At 46.4% G+C, this 19,374-nt stretch overlaps 1 protein-coding gene and 1 long non-coding RNA gene across 5 annotated transcripts in view; one reads left to right on the forward strand and one right to left on the reverse strand.

Moving 5' to 3' along the window:
- The first annotated feature begins 457 nt into the window (after nucleotides 1-457).
- The window catches only part of dacha (dachshund a), a 103,170-nt gene continuing 84,253 nt past the window's right edge, over nucleotides 458-19,374 (forward strand). For all 4 annotated transcript variants that reach the window (XM_028984622.1, XM_028984624.1, XM_028984625.1 and 1 more), the window contains exon 1: nucleotides 458-1,107. In XM_028984622.1, coding sequence (XP_028840455.1) covers nucleotides 629-1,107 — 479 coding nt within the window. In that variant the 5' untranslated portion in view covers nucleotides 458-628. The remainder of the gene's footprint in view (nucleotides 1,108-19,374) is intronic.
- LOC114793030 (uncharacterized) lies at nucleotides 11,436-17,584 on the reverse strand. Its single transcript, XR_003750187.1, has 3 exons — nucleotides 17,454-17,584; nucleotides 14,458-14,563; nucleotides 11,436-12,029 (listed from the first exon to the last, which is right to left on the reverse strand). It is a non-coding gene; the product is annotated as an uncharacterized LOC114793030 (long non-coding RNA).

Below are 19,374 nucleotides of genomic sequence, written 5' to 3' on the forward strand. Positions count from 1 at the left end.
ATAAAACATGAACAAGCTCTCGATCACACGCGCTGGACATGGGAAAGACTACAAATCCAAATTATACCATCATAACTCATAATAAATCTGCATCATTTCACACTAACTATGCTGTTTGTATGCTGTTAAATCCACTGTCCACATGCAAAATGCAGATAAACGTTCATTTTACAACTAAGTTACGTTACTTTGCAGATAAAATAGCAGAATCGCGATTACTGAGGAATAATAAGACGGTCGTACGATAACTGCTGTTCGCGGGAGTTCGGAGTCGAAACGAGCCGCCGCGGCGCGTAAAAAGTTCTCTCTCGGCGCTGCCGCTGTAAATTCACAGACCCGCCCCCCTAAGACGGCGGACCAATGGGCGTCTCGGGCGCATGTCCGCCCTCTCCTCATTGGCTGACCGCGCCGCCGCTCAGCCTCCGGGGGGGCCGGCTAATTGGAGCGCTCCGCGCAGCGGCGCTCATTGTGGACTTCCCACTCGCGAGGAAGGTGCCTGCGCGTTGTCGGCGACGAGCAGACGACCGACCGTGAGCGCATGTGAACCGTCACGCGTGGGGAGAGAGAGAGAGAGAGAGAGAGAGAGAGAGAGAGAGCGAGCGAGCGAGCGGGGACACTTCAAGTAACTATGGCCGTATCAGCAACTCCTCCGGTACTCTCGCCGACCTCCACCCCGGGCTCCGGCAGCCTGTTCCGCCCGGACCCCCTGTACTCCAGCCCCGACGAGTCGCCCCGGCTGACCAGCAGCATGATCAGCTCCTTCATCAGCGGCGGCGGCGCGGCGGGCGCGAACGGGAACGGCGCCGGCGTCAACAACGAGTGCAAAATGGTGGAGGTGCACGGGGTCAAGGTGGCTTCGTTCAGCGTGGACGGCCAGGAGCTGATCTGCCTGCCGCAGGTCTTCGACCTCTTCCTCAAGCACCTGGTCGGCGGGCTGCACACCGTCTACACCAAGCTGAAGAGGCTGGATATTTGTCCGGTGGTTTGCACCGTGGAGCAGGTCCGCATCCTGCGCGGGCTCGGGGCCATTCAGCCCGGCGTGAACCGCTGCAAGCTCATCACCCGCAAGGACTTCGAGGCGCTCTACAACGACTGCACCAACGCCAGGCAAGTTCGCGTCCGCCGAAAAGAAAAGAGGAGAGAAAAGTTTCTCGGGAACTTCAAAAAAAAAAAAAAAAAAAAAACCCACGGGCGAAGAGCGGCACCTGTCTCCAGGCCCCGCCCCCTCCACCGGCGCGCGCTCCGCATTCAATTAAAACCATGACAATAATTAAAAACGGCTCGCTCACATCAACACGTGGGTTTTTTACATTTACCAAAAATAACTTTTTTTTTTTTTTTTCCACTCTTGAGAGAATTTTCAGTTCTTCATTTTAGGGTGGGTAGGAGCCTAGTGGGTAACACACTCGTCTATGAACCAGAAGACACAGGTTCAAATCCCACTTACTTCCATTGTGTCCCTGAGCAAGACACTTAACCCTGAGTGTCTCCAGGGGGGGACTGTCCCCTGTAACTACTGAGGATAGGGTCGCTCTGGATACGGGCATCGGATAAATACTGTTTATGTAAATGTACACCAACAGTGTGTTAAAAAGTGTACGTGACCCGCCGTTAACCTTCATCCGGAATCTCAGCCGCGTTTTATGTCCATTTCGATGTGCTCAAGCTTCAAATGGACTTGAAAGAACTTTTTGCATACGGACGGGCGATCTCGGCGCGGAACCCGAGTCTTTTATTAAGGGCGCCGCTAATGGGGAAGGTCTTAAAGGAAGCCCGCGGATAAATAAATCAATGCCGCGCCGGTGTCCTGGCGTTATTCCTGGCTTGTTATCGTGACAGATGCATTAGTGTTTCTGCCCCCCTCCCTCGCAAATGTTAAAGGGGGGTGGGGGTGGGGGGACTTGACCCCTTTTCCTCCAGGACCTTTTATCATTCCTGGACCCGGAGGGGTGCTGATCGCAAAGTCCCCCTCCGTGTTCAGTAAAGACTTTGATGACATTGTTTTGACCCTGTAGGCCCGTGAAGGTAAAAAGTAAAATAAAATAATAATAATGTCACTCAACCTTTACACTAGTTCGCGTAGCTAATTATTAACAGCACGAGTATAGGTAATTTTATTTAGTTATTTATTTAAATTTCGACGTTTAATTTTTATTTCCCGCGTCGCGCTGAAACAACCTGGCGACTTCTCGTCACCTGCTGTTTCAAAAAAAGCAAAAAGTTTCCCCCAAAATCGGGGTCACGGTAACGTCCTCCGAGAAAGTCAGAAATTCCGTCTGAACCCCGTTTAAAGGTGTAATGGGGGGGGGGGGGGGTGTCCCGCAACAGGTCCCGCGTCGGACCCGCGTAAACCTCTTCCACTCGTTCGTCTTTGGCGTTGCAGGTCGGCGCAAGGCACGACGGGAAACTGTCCTCGTCCACTCCGCAGGCCACTGCGCAGGGCGCCGCGGCGCGATTCGGAACGCGGCCGACAGGGTCCCGCCTCGGCCCGTCTCTCGCCGGGAGAGAGAAGTGATCACAGCGCCTCCAAAAAAATAATAAAAAAAAAATCAAACCGGGCAATTCGAGCCGCGCACGCAAAATATCCAAATCAGCAAACGCGGGGGCACTTAGGAGCGATTTTATGATTTCTCAGCGCGCGATTGATCTCCGGCGCTTTATTGCGCTCATTATTTATTAAAAAAGGGAATTTGCAAGCTAAACATAACGCTAAACTAGTTTGCACTTGGGGACTGCACTTAGGAGATTGAATGGGAATTGCATTAGAGGGGAACATCTGTGCTGCTCTTTTCCCCGCTAGTGTGGTGTCTGTGGGAGAGTGTTCCTCCTTCCACGGGAATATTGAATTAGGAATGCAACCGGGACGCTCTCCCACACTTCACACTTTTTCTGACAAGTTTGCTTTTTCGGGAAAAATGTAATGGTTGAATATATATATACACACACACACACACACACACACACACACACACATATAAATAGTCCAAAAAAATGGAACAAATAACAACAAATGAATTTTTTTATCACATAAAAATCAAAATTTTAATGTATAGGGTGCAATTCTTATTCCATCAGATGAACGGAATCTGTCCAGCAGGTTAAAAAATCTATACCCAAAAGCATTCTAATGTTCATCTGGTGTGTAATTTATGTAGATTTTTTTTTTATCGATGATGGTTTTGTTGTCAGATCTTTAATGCAAATGAGGGTAAAGCCTTCGGACCGAGTGTCAGCCGCTGATGGAGCAGTTGATGGGATTTGGTGAAGTGGTGCAGGCCGAACACCCCTCCCTGCCCTACGGCCAGCGTGCATGGGGGTGTGTATGCATATGCCTCTGTGTGTGTGTGTTTTCGTGTGTGTTCCGGACAGCGTGGGCCGTCCGTATGGGCAGCTCCTCGCTGGTAGCACTGCCGGAGGCAGGAATGCCCGCTGGATACAGACTGGCACCGCCCTCCTTCACCCCCCCCCCCCCCCCCCCCCCCCCCCCCACCACATCGCCACCCCTTAATGTCAGCTATCAATTATACATCCCCCTGTATGTGGCCGATCACCCCCACCACACCGCCTACTTTAAATTATAAATTACGCAACTCGGAGTCTCCCGCTCCCTGTCTTCCTCGCCACTGGCCTCATAAAATAGTCAAGGAGAGCTTTTTGTTTTCCTCTTTAGTTGGCATTTAAAGCCTGACCCCGCATGTGTGGTGGGTGTAGATGCAGGCTGAACGATGTGTGTTTAACGGAACATTATTTATGAAGCCAATTTGTGTGTGTGTGTGTGTGTGTGTGTGTGTGTGCGCTCACTTCCTCTTTCTTCCAAAGTCTCCTGCAGGTCCTTCCTAACAGGCCAGTGTAGAATTCCTGAGGGCTTTTCCAGGGTCTTCCTCCGCACTGCTAACTCCACCGTCTGAAAAACACTTAGTCTGGGAGAACGTGTTTGAGGGTGGTCCTGTCTGGGTGTCCCGTTGTGGATCCGACACAGGCTGTCATGGGACATGGGACACCTCCTGTCTTAAAAAAAAAAAAAAAAAACGCACGTCACCAGTATAGGAGTTTATTTATTTGTCTCTTGTGTCCATGAGTGAACTTTTGAATGCCTCTGACCTTTTCCCACGTAATATTTATGACCCTGGATTGTAAAAAAGCAAAGGTTGAAATACTTTTGATCTGATATTTTTTTTATGGCTTGTGCTACCATGAAGCGAGAGAGAGAGAGAAAGAAAGAAAAGGAGTTGGAATACTTCATGTCCCGAGGTTTTTTTTTTTTTTTTTTTTTCTTTGGTAAAACAACTTGTGGCCATGTGATCTGCCATTAATGCAGACGAGGGCCTGTTCCAAGCCGCAGCCCTTTAATAACGGGTCCCGGGCGTAACCAATGAATTAGAGGCGGCGCAGAGACACATGTGGTCAATTAGGGATGGAAATGTGCTACTTGCACGTCGACGCACGGGGCCGAGCGCGTCTGTTTGAACAGGGCCGGCGCGGAGCGGCTGCGACGCGAGTGGCACGCTGCCTGTCGGCCCGCGCTCCCGTTCCGCGAGCCGGCCGCCGTGTTTGCTTTTCATTTGTCTCCCGACCGCTGGTGAACGTCTTCATTCCCGCGCTGTGGAGGGGCCGCAATGGCCGCACTCTGTCAAAGCTGTTGTGTGCATGTGTGTGTGTGTATACATTCGTTTGTTTTGTACGTTTGTGTATTAATGTGCACAGATACTTGCATGCGTGTGTGTGTGTGTGTGTGTGTGTGTGTGTGTGTGTGTGTGTGTGTGTGTGTGCACAGTAGGGAAGTACATACGATGACTTGGCCCCGGTGACAGATGGAGGAGACCAATCAGGCTTTTCAGAGGGCAAAAAATGACTTCGTCTTCGCCCCCCCCCCCCCCCCCCCCCCCCCCCCCCCCCCATCTGCTGATCCCGTGATTGGGGGTGGGGGGGGTGGGGGGTGGTGTCATTTTGACTTTGTGAAAATCTCCTTTCTGAGAGCCGCACTTGGGCTATATTTATTACCGTCATGTAGAATAAAATTGATTGTCTCCTAAAATTAATTTTTGGTTTGCCTCTAGCGGTGCTTTAATGGAGGACACTAGGCCCCGCGCAGGAGTATTGTTTAATCACATTAATATCGTCGCCCCCAGGACAGCCGAAGATAATTGTACAAACGAACGTAGAAATGTGTATCTCTAACTTTTATGATTGAATTATGCAAATGACCCATCTCCTGCCCTTCCAAACACTAATCATCTAATTAGGAGCGATGTTTTAAATGCTTGTTTTCCGATGGGCGTACGGGGGGAAGAGCAGGCAGCAGAAAATTAAAAGTGACACTAAGATCAGCAAAGTACACCCGAACGGAGCTGCCCCCCCCCTCCTGTGTTTGTGGCACCCGCAGAACGTCCGTTAATCCCTCGTCACGTTCTGCCCCCCCCACGTTTGATGTCGGCCTCTCTGGGCGTTTAGCGCTTTAGCAGCAGCTGCGAGCCGGTCGTACGGAGGCGAATGTTAACGAGCGGCGCGATTAGGGAGATGAATGTTTGATGAACCGGGCCGCAGCCTGCGAGCGCGCGTCCCCGGCACGGCGAGGCGGCGGGTCTGCTGGGCCGCTGCGTGTTCGGAGGAGGACATCACACACACACACACACACACACACACACGCGGAGATAAACTGTGCGCGTGTGTGTGTGTGCGCGCTTCTCCGGGTGAGTCTGTGTTTACTGTTGTCTCATGATGCTCTGACATCTGGAGACAATGAGCTACATCCCTGTGTGTGTATGAGAGAGAGTGTGTGTGTTGTGTGTGTGTGTACAATGCAGTGATCTGAGAGTAAAAGTGAAGTTTCTGTTCCTTTCTGATTTTTTTTTTCCTATATAAATTTATACCCCAATAAAAATACGAATTTTTCTATGAATTTCAGAATATCTTTGTATTGAGTTTGTCCCTTTTTTCCGCTGCTGGATGTGGATCCGTGACGTCGCAGCTGAATGTGAGAATGTTTAGTGAATACTTTACAATACAATCATAAATGTCACAAATGGAGTACATTTGGAGTAAATCTACAATCTGTCTAATTGTTTGTGAAGGAGGAGTCGAGGTGAAATGCGAACTGTAAAAAAAGTTCACGTGCGCCGTATACCTCACGTTCAAGGTATGAGAGGTCAGACCGTCAGAGGGAGAAAAGGTGTGTGTGTGTGTGTGTGTGTGTGTGTGTGTGTGCGCGTGTGTGTGATTCCCAGACTTGTCTGTGTTAGATCAAGCAGAGCCCTGGGCATGTGATGACATCATGTCCAGCTTTGGTGTTCTTGCAGGATGAGTGAGACACACACACACACACACACACACACACACACACACACACAGTGCCCTGGGGAACCTGCTGGCTCTGATTAACCCCTTGCTAACCCCCTGCTTGTGTGTGGCTGGCGAGAGAAGCACACACGCCTCTCTGGAGTTCAGGACTCTGCTGCCCCGCCTTTGATTGGTCGCGGCCTCTGTGAGTGATATCTCTCTTGAGCCTGATAATTCTTCACGCTGAGAGACGCACAGACAGAAAAAGGCCTGTGTGTGTGTGTGTGTGTGTGTGTGTGTGCTTCCATCCAGCACATCCCTCCATTCCTATAACTCCTCCTGAAAGGTAACATCGCCCCCAATTTACCTTTTATATTTCCTGGTTTTATTTAAAGCCGTGTTTAGGGAAGTGCGTTTTATTTAAAGCAGTGTTTAGCGGAGTGTGTGCCGGGCTTAAAGCGCTACGCCCGCCTTTTTTTTTTTTTTACAGACGCCATTCATCTTCGGCACATCCACCTCCTGACACCTCATCCCTCCGTCCCTCTCTCCCTCTTTCTTTTCTTCTCTCACTCGGGCCATTATAGCCCAGCATGTGAGTTTCCATTTGCCTACAGTAAATAGACTGTCAGGGGTGTCGCAGAGGAATAAATACTTCAGGGCTGAGACCTTCCCCTCCTCCTCCTATCCCCTCTTCTCTCTCTCTCTCTCTCTCTCTCAGGCTCCGCCCGGCGAGGACAGGCTTTAAAGGCGATTGATTTATCTGTAGCGGGGTAATGGCTGCAGATGTGCTGCCGTTACTGTGGATGAGCAGGTTGGAGGTGGGGTACGGACGGGCTCAGTCGGCAGTGTGCGTTTAATTACAGATGGAGGAGTTTGGCTGATTTAGGAGGGCGGGGACCCCCCTTTTAAAAACGTCTTCTTTCCGTAAGAACTGCACAGGTGACCTTGGAAAGTTGGTCATTCAAAAAAAATAAAATAAATAAATTCTGTGTTTGGGTGTCCAGATGTGCATCTGCCCACCTCTTGTCGAGGTGGTCTGACTGATATTTGATTAATATTTACATATTAATATGTCTTTATTTGTTCATGACATCTTATTAGGTGAGCGTTGCATAGGATAGAACTTCTGAAATTGGGCTTCATACACGTCTTTCATTCGTATAAGAACCGAGCCTGCAAGTTTTACCAATCCCTTAAAGTGTGATGTCAGTTTTTTTTTTTAATGAAAATATAAATATTAATATGAATCTACCAAACCTGTAGGTAAAATATGAGCAATTTGGACCATGTTTTATTTTTCGGGTTCTAACCTGATGAAACATGTGCCTGTCACTGTGCCAGGCAGCCTTAGTCCCATTATGAACTTAATTTCATGGCAGAAGAAATGGTTTTCTATCAATTTTGATCAATTAATAAAGAAATGTATGGATTAAGTTAATTTTGTAAAAAGCAATAAACTACTCGAGGGCACGTGTAACGCTGATTTTTTTTCATGGCTAATGGGCTTTTAGGCGCTCCATTTTGCATAGCTTCTCATGGCGCATTAAATATAAGTATAAAAGTATAAAATGAAAAAAAAAAAAAAAAGTATATACGAAAAAGCATGTAATTCACATGTAATCACTCAAAATGCATTTTTGTTCTTTTTTTTTGTCTTCTTTCTTTTATTCAATAAATTTTGACAGTTAAAAAAAAATGACCTGCTGATGACTGTGGGGTCACTTTCTGGGACGTTTTGGGTCCCCGCTGCAGCTGCGGCCCTCGGCTTCTAAGTCTGCGTTGGCTTTAACGGCCTCCCTTTTGTCCGCGCACAGATGCGTTCCTACGTTCCCTGCTTCCCCGCAGAGCGTTTCGTTTTATTTCATTTATTTTATTTTTCCTCCCCCACCCCCCTCCTGGTCTCAGTGTGAGATTCTCACATGGATGAGGTCTCACATGGAAGGGAAAATGTGACCCCAGCCTGATTGCAAACACGATAAACAAAATGTGTTTGGGTCTGTAAATGGGAACCAAATGAGCGAGCAGGTTATTTAGCCCCACTGTGACGTCTGAAGCTGTATAGTTGCACCCGCGATGTGTGTGTTTGTGTGAAATGCCTGTGTGTCCTGTGTTTTGTGTGTGTGTGTGTGTGTGACTGGACCAAACTGTAGAGCGAATTCTCTACAGTACAATTGCTTTACGACCCTGACATGACTCTGTAATCTTTCGCTGTAGTTTCACCCACACACACACACACACACACACAGACACACGTTACACACATTAGTATGCATGTTGTAATCAAGTCCGTTCACTTAGGGTTAACTAGCAGTTTGACATGACCAATGTCTTTAAGGCTGAATAATATCATTATAATAATATGCTAAAGCATGAATTAGTAATGTAGACCATTAAACTCATCGTTTATTAAAGCCAAGCAGCAATGAACTGCATGTGGGTTGCATATATTTGGGTGTTTGAGTGTGTGGCGCTGCGATTCCGTGTGAAGCCACGGATTTCTGGGCTTGTGTGACTGATGGGTGTTTCAGGTGGTTTGAGGTGGTTTCATGTAAATTCCCTCACCCTTCTCTTTGAAGCTTCATGGCCACACACTCACACACACACACACACACACACACACACACACAAACATTCACATATACACTTACCACACACTGAAACTTGACCCACCTCTTTTATCTTATTGAACCTTGTGTGTGTTAGAAACATTCTGGGGCTGTGTTTTGTGTGTGTGTGTGTGTGTGTGTGTGTGTGTCTCTCATCTTATGAAAGCAATCAGGCCTTGTGAAGTTCCATTACTGGGTAATGTCTCACCAAATTGTTCCGGGTAGTTAAGTGGAATTAAGTGAGATAGAGAGAGTCACTCACTCACTCACAACACACATTATAAACACACATGCACACTGTCAGTGATTTAATTGATCTTTTATCAAAAACTTTTGCACTCAGGCAGGAGGTTTCGGACCATCATGGCGAAAACTGAAAGGTTGAAAGGAGTTTTTATTCTCAGGACATTCGACTCCTCAATGAGGACATGCCACCCACCCATTTACTAATTTTACTCACAGTATTACTATCCTATGTCTGTTTTTCACCCCATCTACTACTTGCACTGTTCCTCAAGTGTAATTTCACCCGCTTTCATGGTGTGCACAAGACCCTTCATCACAAGCCATTTAACACTGCACACCTGTTGTACACTTGTATAATAAGTAAGAAGGAGTGTTAACAGTACATTTATATTTTTATCTTCATTTTTAGATGTGTGTGTTTTTTTTTTTTTATATATATATTATTTCCCTAAGACACAGTCTGTATAGAGCGGTTGGGACACATTTCACTTCATGTTGCACGTGTCATGTATGTGACAAATAAAACTGAACCTAAACCGGAATGCTGTAAGTTTCTAGTGGCCAAAGTTAAGAGTGAATCAATGCTATAAAAGAACAAGAATAAAAACACGACTGACAGTTTGTCATTTAGGAGCAGAATATTTTACTTAATTTTTTTCTTTTTGCGAACATCATCTGACTTGCTCTGCTGATGAAGCAATGGTCTGTTTTACTTCTTTAAAAATGAACTTCAGTTCCTGAGGGGTTCAAGGACTTCTAGCTGTCATTCGTCATCTTTGTTTTAATTAAATGTCATGTATATATTACCCCACAAAAATGCCTTGATCTTGGACTTTTCTGTATGGAATGCTGGAAAACTTCTGCAATTACCATCCCATTTCCTAGTAGTAAATATTGCGGTCGTGCTATAATGATGCAATTCTTTATAGACCATCTTATAATCTGCAGTTATAAAGTGCTCTTTGCCACTGCATGGGCTAAAGTTTTTAAGGAGGTCATCTTGAAGCATCTTGAATGAAGGTGAGAAGCATTTTTAATAAAGTTTAATCAAACTATCAGTAAATGTGGTTTGATCAGTATCAGACAATCTGGTGGCATTAAAATTTTGCCCTTTTTTGCTGCCGATCATCCCAGCATCTAGTTCCCCTTCTTTATCTGCCTTGTAGACATATGTGTGTGTTAGTGAGGTTAAAAGGGCTGAGTATTGTAGGTGATTTTGGTGTTGTGTTAGTGCATCTGTCTTCATTTGTGTGTGTGTGTGGTGGTCTTTTTAAACATGTAGGCATTGTACTGTACTGTACACACACACACACACACACACACACACACACTGTCCAAAGTGCTGAGGATGCACATTTGCCTCCATTTTCCCCTGCCTCTCTTCAGCGCATGTTAATGAGAGAGTTGATGTAGTTGAACACTTAGTTAATAAATATGTCAGACTTACCTCTGTTTCTCCCTATCGCTCTCTCTCTCTCTCTCTCTCTCTCTCTCACTCTCCATCTTGTCTTCCACTGCGTGTCTTCCTCCAACACCCCCCACAGTATGTGCAGAAATTGCAATTAGTTTTAGATTTACGCTACGATGACAGACAGTACTGTATAAATAGAGGTTAAACACACAATTTACATATTAATTTCATGATTCATTTAATCAGTGATTTATGTGGATATAGAGGTTTTTAATCCCTCTCTCCTCTCCTCTCCTCCACTGCGCTCTTCACCGAGCATGACAGAGTGGAGTGCTTTCGATTTCCTCGAGCACTTTCTCCTCCTTCCTCCTCTCCCTCCTTCTATCCCTCTTTCCCATTCTCACACACTCTGTGATCCTTTACACGCCCTTTAGCCTTTGGGGTCTCTCTCTCTCTCTCTCTTTATTTTTCTCCCTTTTATCTCTATTTCACTCTTATCTCTCTTTCGCGCCATATCTCTTCCTCAGACTGATGTTCCTTTCTATTTCGCTCCATTCACACGTGCTTTCTTAATAAGGCCGGCAAGATACATAAAGAATATAAATGAGAAAGAAAACATACATCACATATACATAGAATGCGGTTCCAGGTGGAAATGAGAGAGATTCTGCTGTTCCTGCATACAGTTGGAAAAACAGAAACACCCACAATATACAGATATAACAGATCTTTTTAATTATACTGTCTCTGTAAATTAATATTTTCATGAAAACAATATATGGGTACAACATATAGCACATGTCATGTAGCATTATAATATATATGTACAAACCAATAAGAAAAAGCTATTTCTAGGTTTCACATTAGGCTTGAAAGTTCGATTGAAATTGGGATATCATTTGTTACCTCAATAAATTCAACAAAAAGATTCAGTAAATGGAATTTGTAATGAAATATGTTTTTGAAATAACTACTCATTGCTGTTCAACTGTGTTGCTTCCGTCATTATGTCTCGAATGTTTTACTCTCCCCGCACTTCTCGCTCCACTCTGCCTTTTTCCCTCCTTTTCTTCCTCTCTCCTTTGCTCCGTGAGCTTCCTTCAGCCTTGCGATAGCGGCCGTGGGCCAGCGCGGCGAGCGAGGGCCTCGTTAATAATGGGGTAATAATCGGTGTGCTGAAATGGGCCGTAATTGGGGGTCGGGGACTCTGTGATTGGTGGCGGCACTGGCGCGTTCACTACTGAGCCGAGGTATCTTCCCTGTGCGCGGCGCCGTAATTGAGGCATGATTGAGACACATTCTCCACCCTCGGCTGCACTCCGTTAGCTGTTCCAGAGAGACGAGAGCGGGAATGGGACTGGGGATGGGGGGCGGGGCGGGGCCACAGAACCCACTCTTAACACCGGCGAGGTGGAACTTGGTTTCGGAATCCTGTCTTCGGGGCGCTTTAACAAGAGCTGTCCTGATGATCCGACTGAAGCTTAACAAGACTGATGTTTAACATGGAGTGATTAAACTGGGAGATTTTACGGCTTTTTATAAAAAGTCCTCTCATAAGCATCACATAATCTGCTCAGGCTGTAGGCACATTTTCCAAAAATAGTTAGACTAAATATTTTTTATTGCTGTCCAAGTTTTCTTTTTTACTTTCTGATTGCCCATTTCAATACACCACAATTTAATGAATAAGAGGCAATATAATACGAATACATAATAATTATTTGAATAATAGATTGTGTTAAGAATTTGAGAGGAACAACTTATTGCTCATAAATGAAAACCATCCTCTACAGCATATTTTACAGTCACACTGACCTTTGACCTCTCAAGGTGACCATTTGTACCAAATCTGATGAAATTCACTTGACGCCTTCCAGATATGTTCGAAAAACGTGAGGCCGCCGTGACCTTCACCTCTCACCAACAAGCGAACTGTAATCAGTTCATGTATGAGACCAAGCGAACATCTGTACCAAATATGAGGAGAATCACCCTGAACGTGTTCTTCGGGTGACCTTTGGTTTTTGCCCACCAGTTTCTAATCAGTTCATGTTTGAATGCTCATACCAAACTTCCCTCAAGGTATTCTTGAGAGTTCATGCTCAGCAGAAAGGGACATAGAACCTTTACAAAGGGCTGTGTTAAAAAGTTCAGATTAATGCAAATACTTGTAAAAACAATGGAGTGACGAGCCCTGGCTGGTCAGATATCAGGGAGGCTGAACGATTACGGAGACGTTGCCACCTCCTCTTTACAGAGCGACAGCGACGCCCTGGCATTTGGTACCTGGGCAGTGATTTGCATGTTATCTCTGAGCAATGTCAACCACTCCCCCTCCCTCACAGGCCCTCATGTATAAATATATATTTATCAGAATAACAATTGGATTGTGCAGCCGTGGTGAAAAAAAATGGTAATTGAGTATTTTATCAGAGCCTTTCGCCAAACGGACTTTTGTAACTTGTAAATGAAGATTAAAGTGCTCGTTGGCGGCGAAGGAACAAATTGGAATGATTTATTATTGGTGACATCAGTATGTCACTGCCAGCGATAGAGAAATACAGAGAGAGAGAGAGAGATGTGTGTACGGAGGGCTGAGCTAGATCTGCCTCTTCTGAAGAACGGTAAATAACGGGCTTTAATTATTTGCTTACGGTGCTGTTGAAAGGCCTGTGAGATACTGTCATTTAGAGACGCGTGTCTGTGTGTGGGAGACACATGCAATCGAGAGTGGGAAGTGTAGTGTGTGTGTCCGTTAGTATGTGTGTATCCCATGTATCCCACTCTTTTTTTGGAAGTGCTGAAGCTTGTATAGATGGATGGATAGATAGATAGATAGATAGATAGATATATGCCTTCACTTTACAAGTACAGCAAGATGAGGTCAGTGTTAAAGATAAATCAAACTAAAATTAAATAAAGATAAAGTCTAGGATATTTACAGTTTAAAGCAAGCAGTGGGTTAAAGTGCAGGTAAGATGGTGATTGAACAAGAAAAGTAAAGAGGTGTGATCGTGCTGAACAGTTATTACACATAGAATGAGGAAGGACAGATAGAATAAAGTGCATGACATTTTTTTTTATCACAGCATAAATAATGTTAATGATGACAGAGAAAGTGTGTGTGCATGTACGGGGTTGTGTATGTGTGCTTGTTCAGAGGTCCAGTGAGTCCTGGGATTAGCTATGAGGCAAGCGAGTGCTGGGAATTCAGCAGTTTGATGGCGGTGGAGCAGAAACTCTTCAGGAACGTCCTGATCATTCAACCAATCAGCTCATCAATGGTCCAGACTTATTTTAATGTTGTTAAAACTGCTGTGATTACAGCAGACCTTTTCCCCATAATGCGACACAGTGTAAAGAGGACTACAGTCCACTGGTCCATCAGGTTTCCTTCAGGACTCAGTGAAGACCTCATTAAACCCAATTTCATCAGATTAATTCATTTTACTCTACTGGTGTTGTCTGTTTTTTGATTGGCTCATCTGAAATGGTGAATTGTCTCTATTGACTGAGCACAGGGGGAATTTCTTCATGCCATACTAACATCCTTATTCTTTGTGCATCTTTGTGAAAAGGCCAATCTGAACCTTATAACAATTTGTAATACAAATGAAGTAGCTGATTGCCATTTCATTTTGTTGTACAATCAATAACACAAGGTTCTCAAGTTTATGAGGCTTTGAAGGGCTGCGTGAAAGCCCACTGAGAAGCTTCACATGTTCCAACTGACCTGGGATCAGCTACCAAAATTCAGAAGTCATCCTTTAGTAAATTTAAGTTTAGCGAGCTTCTGCACACGTCTCACTTTCCTAACAAGTAAGAGGACGAGAGGACGTCCTGCTCCTGTGGAAGAGCTTGCGAGTGTAGTGCTTCTGTGGGGCGGCTGGTTTCAGGAGGCCTGAGCTCTTCCTTTACCTGTGAGTCAGGTCTCCCGGGTAGGAATACGAAGGCCGGGTTTGAAGGAACAAGCTCACACGAACTCCGATCTGGAGCGTCTTGTCTGGTCGCGTTTCTTTGTGAGCTGCAGCCGCAGAGCGAACAAAGTGGAGTGAATGAAAGAGGCGTCGAGAGCAAAGAGAGTAGAGAGCAGAACAAGGGAAGAAGAAAAGAGAGAGAGAGGACAAAACAAAATTGATGTGATGTTTGCATATAAGATCTGCTGGAGACGTTATCTCAGCTGCTCAGATGGACATTGGGGGAGCACAGGTCTGCGCACACGCACACACACACACACACACACACCCCGACACACAGTTTACACAGAGACATGCGGCATACACGCAAATTGTATGTACACATCTAGACACGCAGAGACTCACAAATACTGATATGGACAGTTACACGCCCAGACAGACAGACATGGACATCTACATATTTGCACACACACACACACACACACACACACACACACACACACACACACACACACACACACACACACAGCAAGCAGAGAATCAGTCTGTGGCTGCTGTGTGTGTGTGTGTGTGTTCCACTGGTCCTCCTGCCCCGCCCCACCCCTGCTCAGGCTGTTGCTCGATAACACGACTCGCATATTCACATCCGGCACACGCACAACGCAGCCAGGTACAGAGTTTTCGGGTGGGCGGGGCGGGTTTGCATCGGGGAAGGGGGTCAGGGTTAGTGTGTGTGTGTGCAAGGTCACTATTAAAGCACACAGGTTGGGATGGACCTATAAATCAGGGGCAGCGTATGGCTGCCCTGCGAACTGCCTGATTTAACACCTGCGCCCAGACCTTCCTTGTCAGGCGGCGTTCTTTATTACCCGGCCGCCACCCGCTCTCCCCTCACCCATATAGATAGAGTTCACCTTTGAAAAAGCCGCAGTAACTCTCGCTCCCTCGCTCTAGCCCTCTTGCTGTGCTTGGTTCTCTTTACGTCTTTCTATTTGTTAGGGCTAGGTGTGTTAACAAATAAAAACAAGGAATTTTCTAACAAAATCTTTGAATCGGTTTGATTAATGCATGAACTAAATTTATTATTGTTCTTGCTATTTGCTCTATTAATTATTTGTATGCATTTATACATGTAAAGATTGTGATATCACTTGTAGCGGTGTATTTATTTTTTAGTACTCTGCTCTTTCCCCCAATTTAATATTGTGTTTCTACAGTCCAGTAGGAGTTTCCAGTTGCTAGTGAAAGTGATTTGTCATTGTGAAGCACAGCACATGGTGACACAACGAAATGTGTCCCCTGCATTTAACCATCACCCTTGGTGAGAAGTGAGCAGCCATGACAGGCGCCCGGGGAGCAGTGTGCTCAGTGGCACATTTGCGGATCGGGATTTGAATCGGCAACCTTCAGATTACGGGTCCACTTCCTAACCCGCTAGACCACCACTGCCCTGGTCCAAAAAGAAAAAGTATGCAGTTGTCTTATTATTTTTAGTAGCAATGTCATAGAGTTAAGTAAATGTCACTTTTGACACAGACCCTTATCATTATTAAACTTCCGCTAATATTACACCTTGACTTTCGTCTTGTATTGCTGGTAGCAGCTGGTACACAGATCACTTCTGCTTCTTAATAATAATAAGATGATGATAAGTAATAATGTATTGTGTAAAAACATACATTTAAAAGTGATAAAGTGAAGTGATTGTCAAATGTGATAAGCAGCACAGCACGGTGCACACAGTGAAATTTGTCCTTTGCATTAATCCCATCACTCTGAGTGAGCAGTGGGCAGCCATGACAGGCGCCCGTGGAGCAGTGTGTGGGGACGGTACTTTGCTCAGTGGCACCTTGACGGATCGGGATTCGATCTGGCAACCTTCTGATTACGGGGCCACTTCCTTAACCGCTAGGCCACCACTGTCTATTTACAATTACAACTCAATCTATTTTATAACGACAGTAGTTTTAACACCTTGAATGTTCTACTACAGACCAATCCGTCCAATCCTTGCTGCTTTGCTCTCTGATTATGATACATATGGTATAGTGAAGCAGCTGACAGCTCCTAGCCCCAACTTTTAAAAGGTGCATGACGGGACCAGCGATCTCTCTCTCCTGCATCAGCGCTAGCGTAATTAGCCGAAACGAGAGCGACGCGACGGACGCGGGGCCCTCGGGCCTGGCCCTCAGGAGGAGACGGCCCTTCATTACCTTCCCTCACAAATCACCGCTCATTACACCTGTTAAATAATGGAGCCGGTTGGAGGACCGTAATGGGCCACCGCCACTCACTCAGCCCCTCGTGTCATCGCGCCGGAAGGCCCCTTGGGGGGCCCGGGAGGGACGTGCAACCTCTCTGTGATTTAGGACCCACGGGATCTTTTTCATCTGGAGCCGACGTTCACTTGTTGCACTGTTGACTCCTGACACAGTATTGCATTGTGTATTGTGCATTTGTACTGTGTGTGTGTGTGTGTGTTTGAATGTCACCTGGTGAAGCATTCAGGCGTTATTTTTAGAGCCGCGTCGGAGTCCGATTGTGCGCTTTTTCCTGCCATTAAAATTCTTTCTGCCTCTCTGCAGAGTTTTGCATTTGTTCAACAGAAGAAAGACGGAGAATAAATAAAAAAAAAAAAAACTCACTCGCAGATGACAAAAGAAGGAATTGTTCTCAGGTCATCCCTCAAAAAGACAAATAAAAAAAAACAACCCACTGACAAATAACATGCCGGCTGCCTACGATATCCTTTAAAGATGCATAAAAAAAAATAACCAACGCGGTGCTTTTGTGCGTGTGTGTGTGTGTGTGCATGTGTGTGTGTGCATGTGTGTGTGTGCATGTGTCTGTGTGTGTGTGTGTGTGTGTGTGTGTGTGTGCGTGTGTGTCCCGTCAGTCCCGCCCTAATAACAGCTTCCACAGCTCAGCACAAGCTGGCAGGAATCGTCAACACTTGACCACCTTGTCAGCGACGAGTCGGGAATGTTTAATTATTACCTTTTAGAAAAGAGGCGTCGGACATTGTTCCCCCGAACGGGGGACTCGCGGCGAACCTCCGCGGTCCCGCTGACAGCGGCACGGCCCCCCTGTCGCGGACGCGGCGTCGTGGCGCATTGTTCCGCGCGCCGTGCCGCGACAATGGCTGGCGGAGTGACGAGCGCGGACACGTAATTGGACGGTCGTCCCCCCCCGAGACGGCGCTGTTAGGCAACAGCGTTGTCAAAACGCCGAAAAAAGTTATGAGATTCATTTCCCCGCCAGCATTGTGAAGGTGTCATTCACAAAAAAGTGGCGATGAATTATTTTAGGGTTGGAAAAAAAGTTCCTGGTGACAGTCTGCAGGCACTTTTTTTTTTTTTTCAAAAAAGGCTTTTGGCGAGAGTTTTTGGGGGGTGCGTGGCAGTCTGTCATTCGGGGGGGGGGTGCATCATGGGATTGCATCTCTTTTATTTAGTTATTTACGCCACGTTTTTTTCCCCTCAACTTATGGCCAAACCCGGCAGCTCCTTCCGTGCATTAGCAGATACTAGTTCAGCACTGAGCTCCTGTTCTGCTCGCTGTTCATACTGTACATCACATCATCGTCACCTATTACAGTCTTACTCCTCCATTCCGCACAATCCTCACTTGGGTTGTGGAGCTTATGTCAGGTCACCGCAAGGTTGCACGAACGTGTGCGTTAATACGAGCGTCACCGTAATGACAATTATACCTGTAACTTGAAAGTGAAGTGATTGTCATTGTGATACACAGCAGCACAGCACACGGTGCACACAGTGAAATTTGTCCTCTGCATTTAACCCATCACCCTTGGTGAGCGCCCGGGGAGCAGTGTGTGGGGACGGTGCTTTGCTCAGTGGCACCTCGGTGGATCGGGACTCGAACCGGCAACCTTCTGATTACGGGGCCGCTTCCTTAACGGCTAGGCCACCGCTGCCCCGTGGTGCCCCTAAAACGTGCTTTTAATTGATCAATTAGATCACAAACCAAATGGCGGTTTTATTGTACAGATAGCAACGCTGCATTATTACCTGTAATGAACCTCAAAGAAACTGTTGAAATAGGAGGTTTAGTGAAATAAATGAGGAAAAAAAAAAAACCAAACCTGTAAAGTAAACAAATGTGTCACTCTGTTGCGTGACAGAATGCAACTTGCGCATGTGTTAATTTGAGTTGAGTGACAGCGGCGGCCTCCGCAATATTGCTCTGGCTCAGAGCCACACTCGGCACTAATTGACCGTTGCACTTCCACAGCGCGGCGAAACTGCAATACGTGCGGAAAAATACCACGTTCAACAGGACCTGGCGTGGTTTTACCCCGCAGCACATCACTGAGGGCCCCCCCCACGGCATCCGCCGGAAGCGGTTTTAACCAATGGCTCGTACGGTCACTTGAAAATCTAAGTTTGCGGCGCTGCTCGTGGTCGGCGGGTGGTTTGGGCTGCGGGGACGCGTGAGACGCCACCCCGAGCGGCAGTGTGGGGTGGCGTGGGAGGGGGTGTGGTGTGGCGAGGGCTCCTGTTTAAAGGCCCATCCTGCTTGCTGGGGTTGACACTCTAATCTCAGACCGGCTGTCAGCGCCGCGGAGACGGCCATCACACCGCCTTATTTATGTAGCCGGGAAATAAATAGCGGTGCTCGCCGGCCTGACATATGACTTATTCTTCTCTGTTTGCTCTGTCTTTCCCTGCCTGCCTCCCTCTCTCTCTCATTCTCTATCATACACACACACACACACACACACACACACACACACACACACACACAGGCGTGCGCCATTTCTCTATTTTCACTTTCAATTCCCTTCTTTTCCTTGTGCCGCTCTCAAACTTTTCTTATCTGTTTTACTTTGCATTGATCCAATGACCGGGACATTTCCTCCCGTGTCACTCATGGATTGTAATTCCGAATTCTGTCA

Source organism: Denticeps clupeoides, chromosome 6, assembly GCF_900700375.1.
Source record: "Denticeps clupeoides chromosome 6, fDenClu1.1, whole genome shotgun sequence".
NCBI classification, from domain to species: Eukaryota; Metazoa; Chordata; class Actinopteri; order Clupeiformes; family Denticipitidae; genus Denticeps; species Denticeps clupeoides.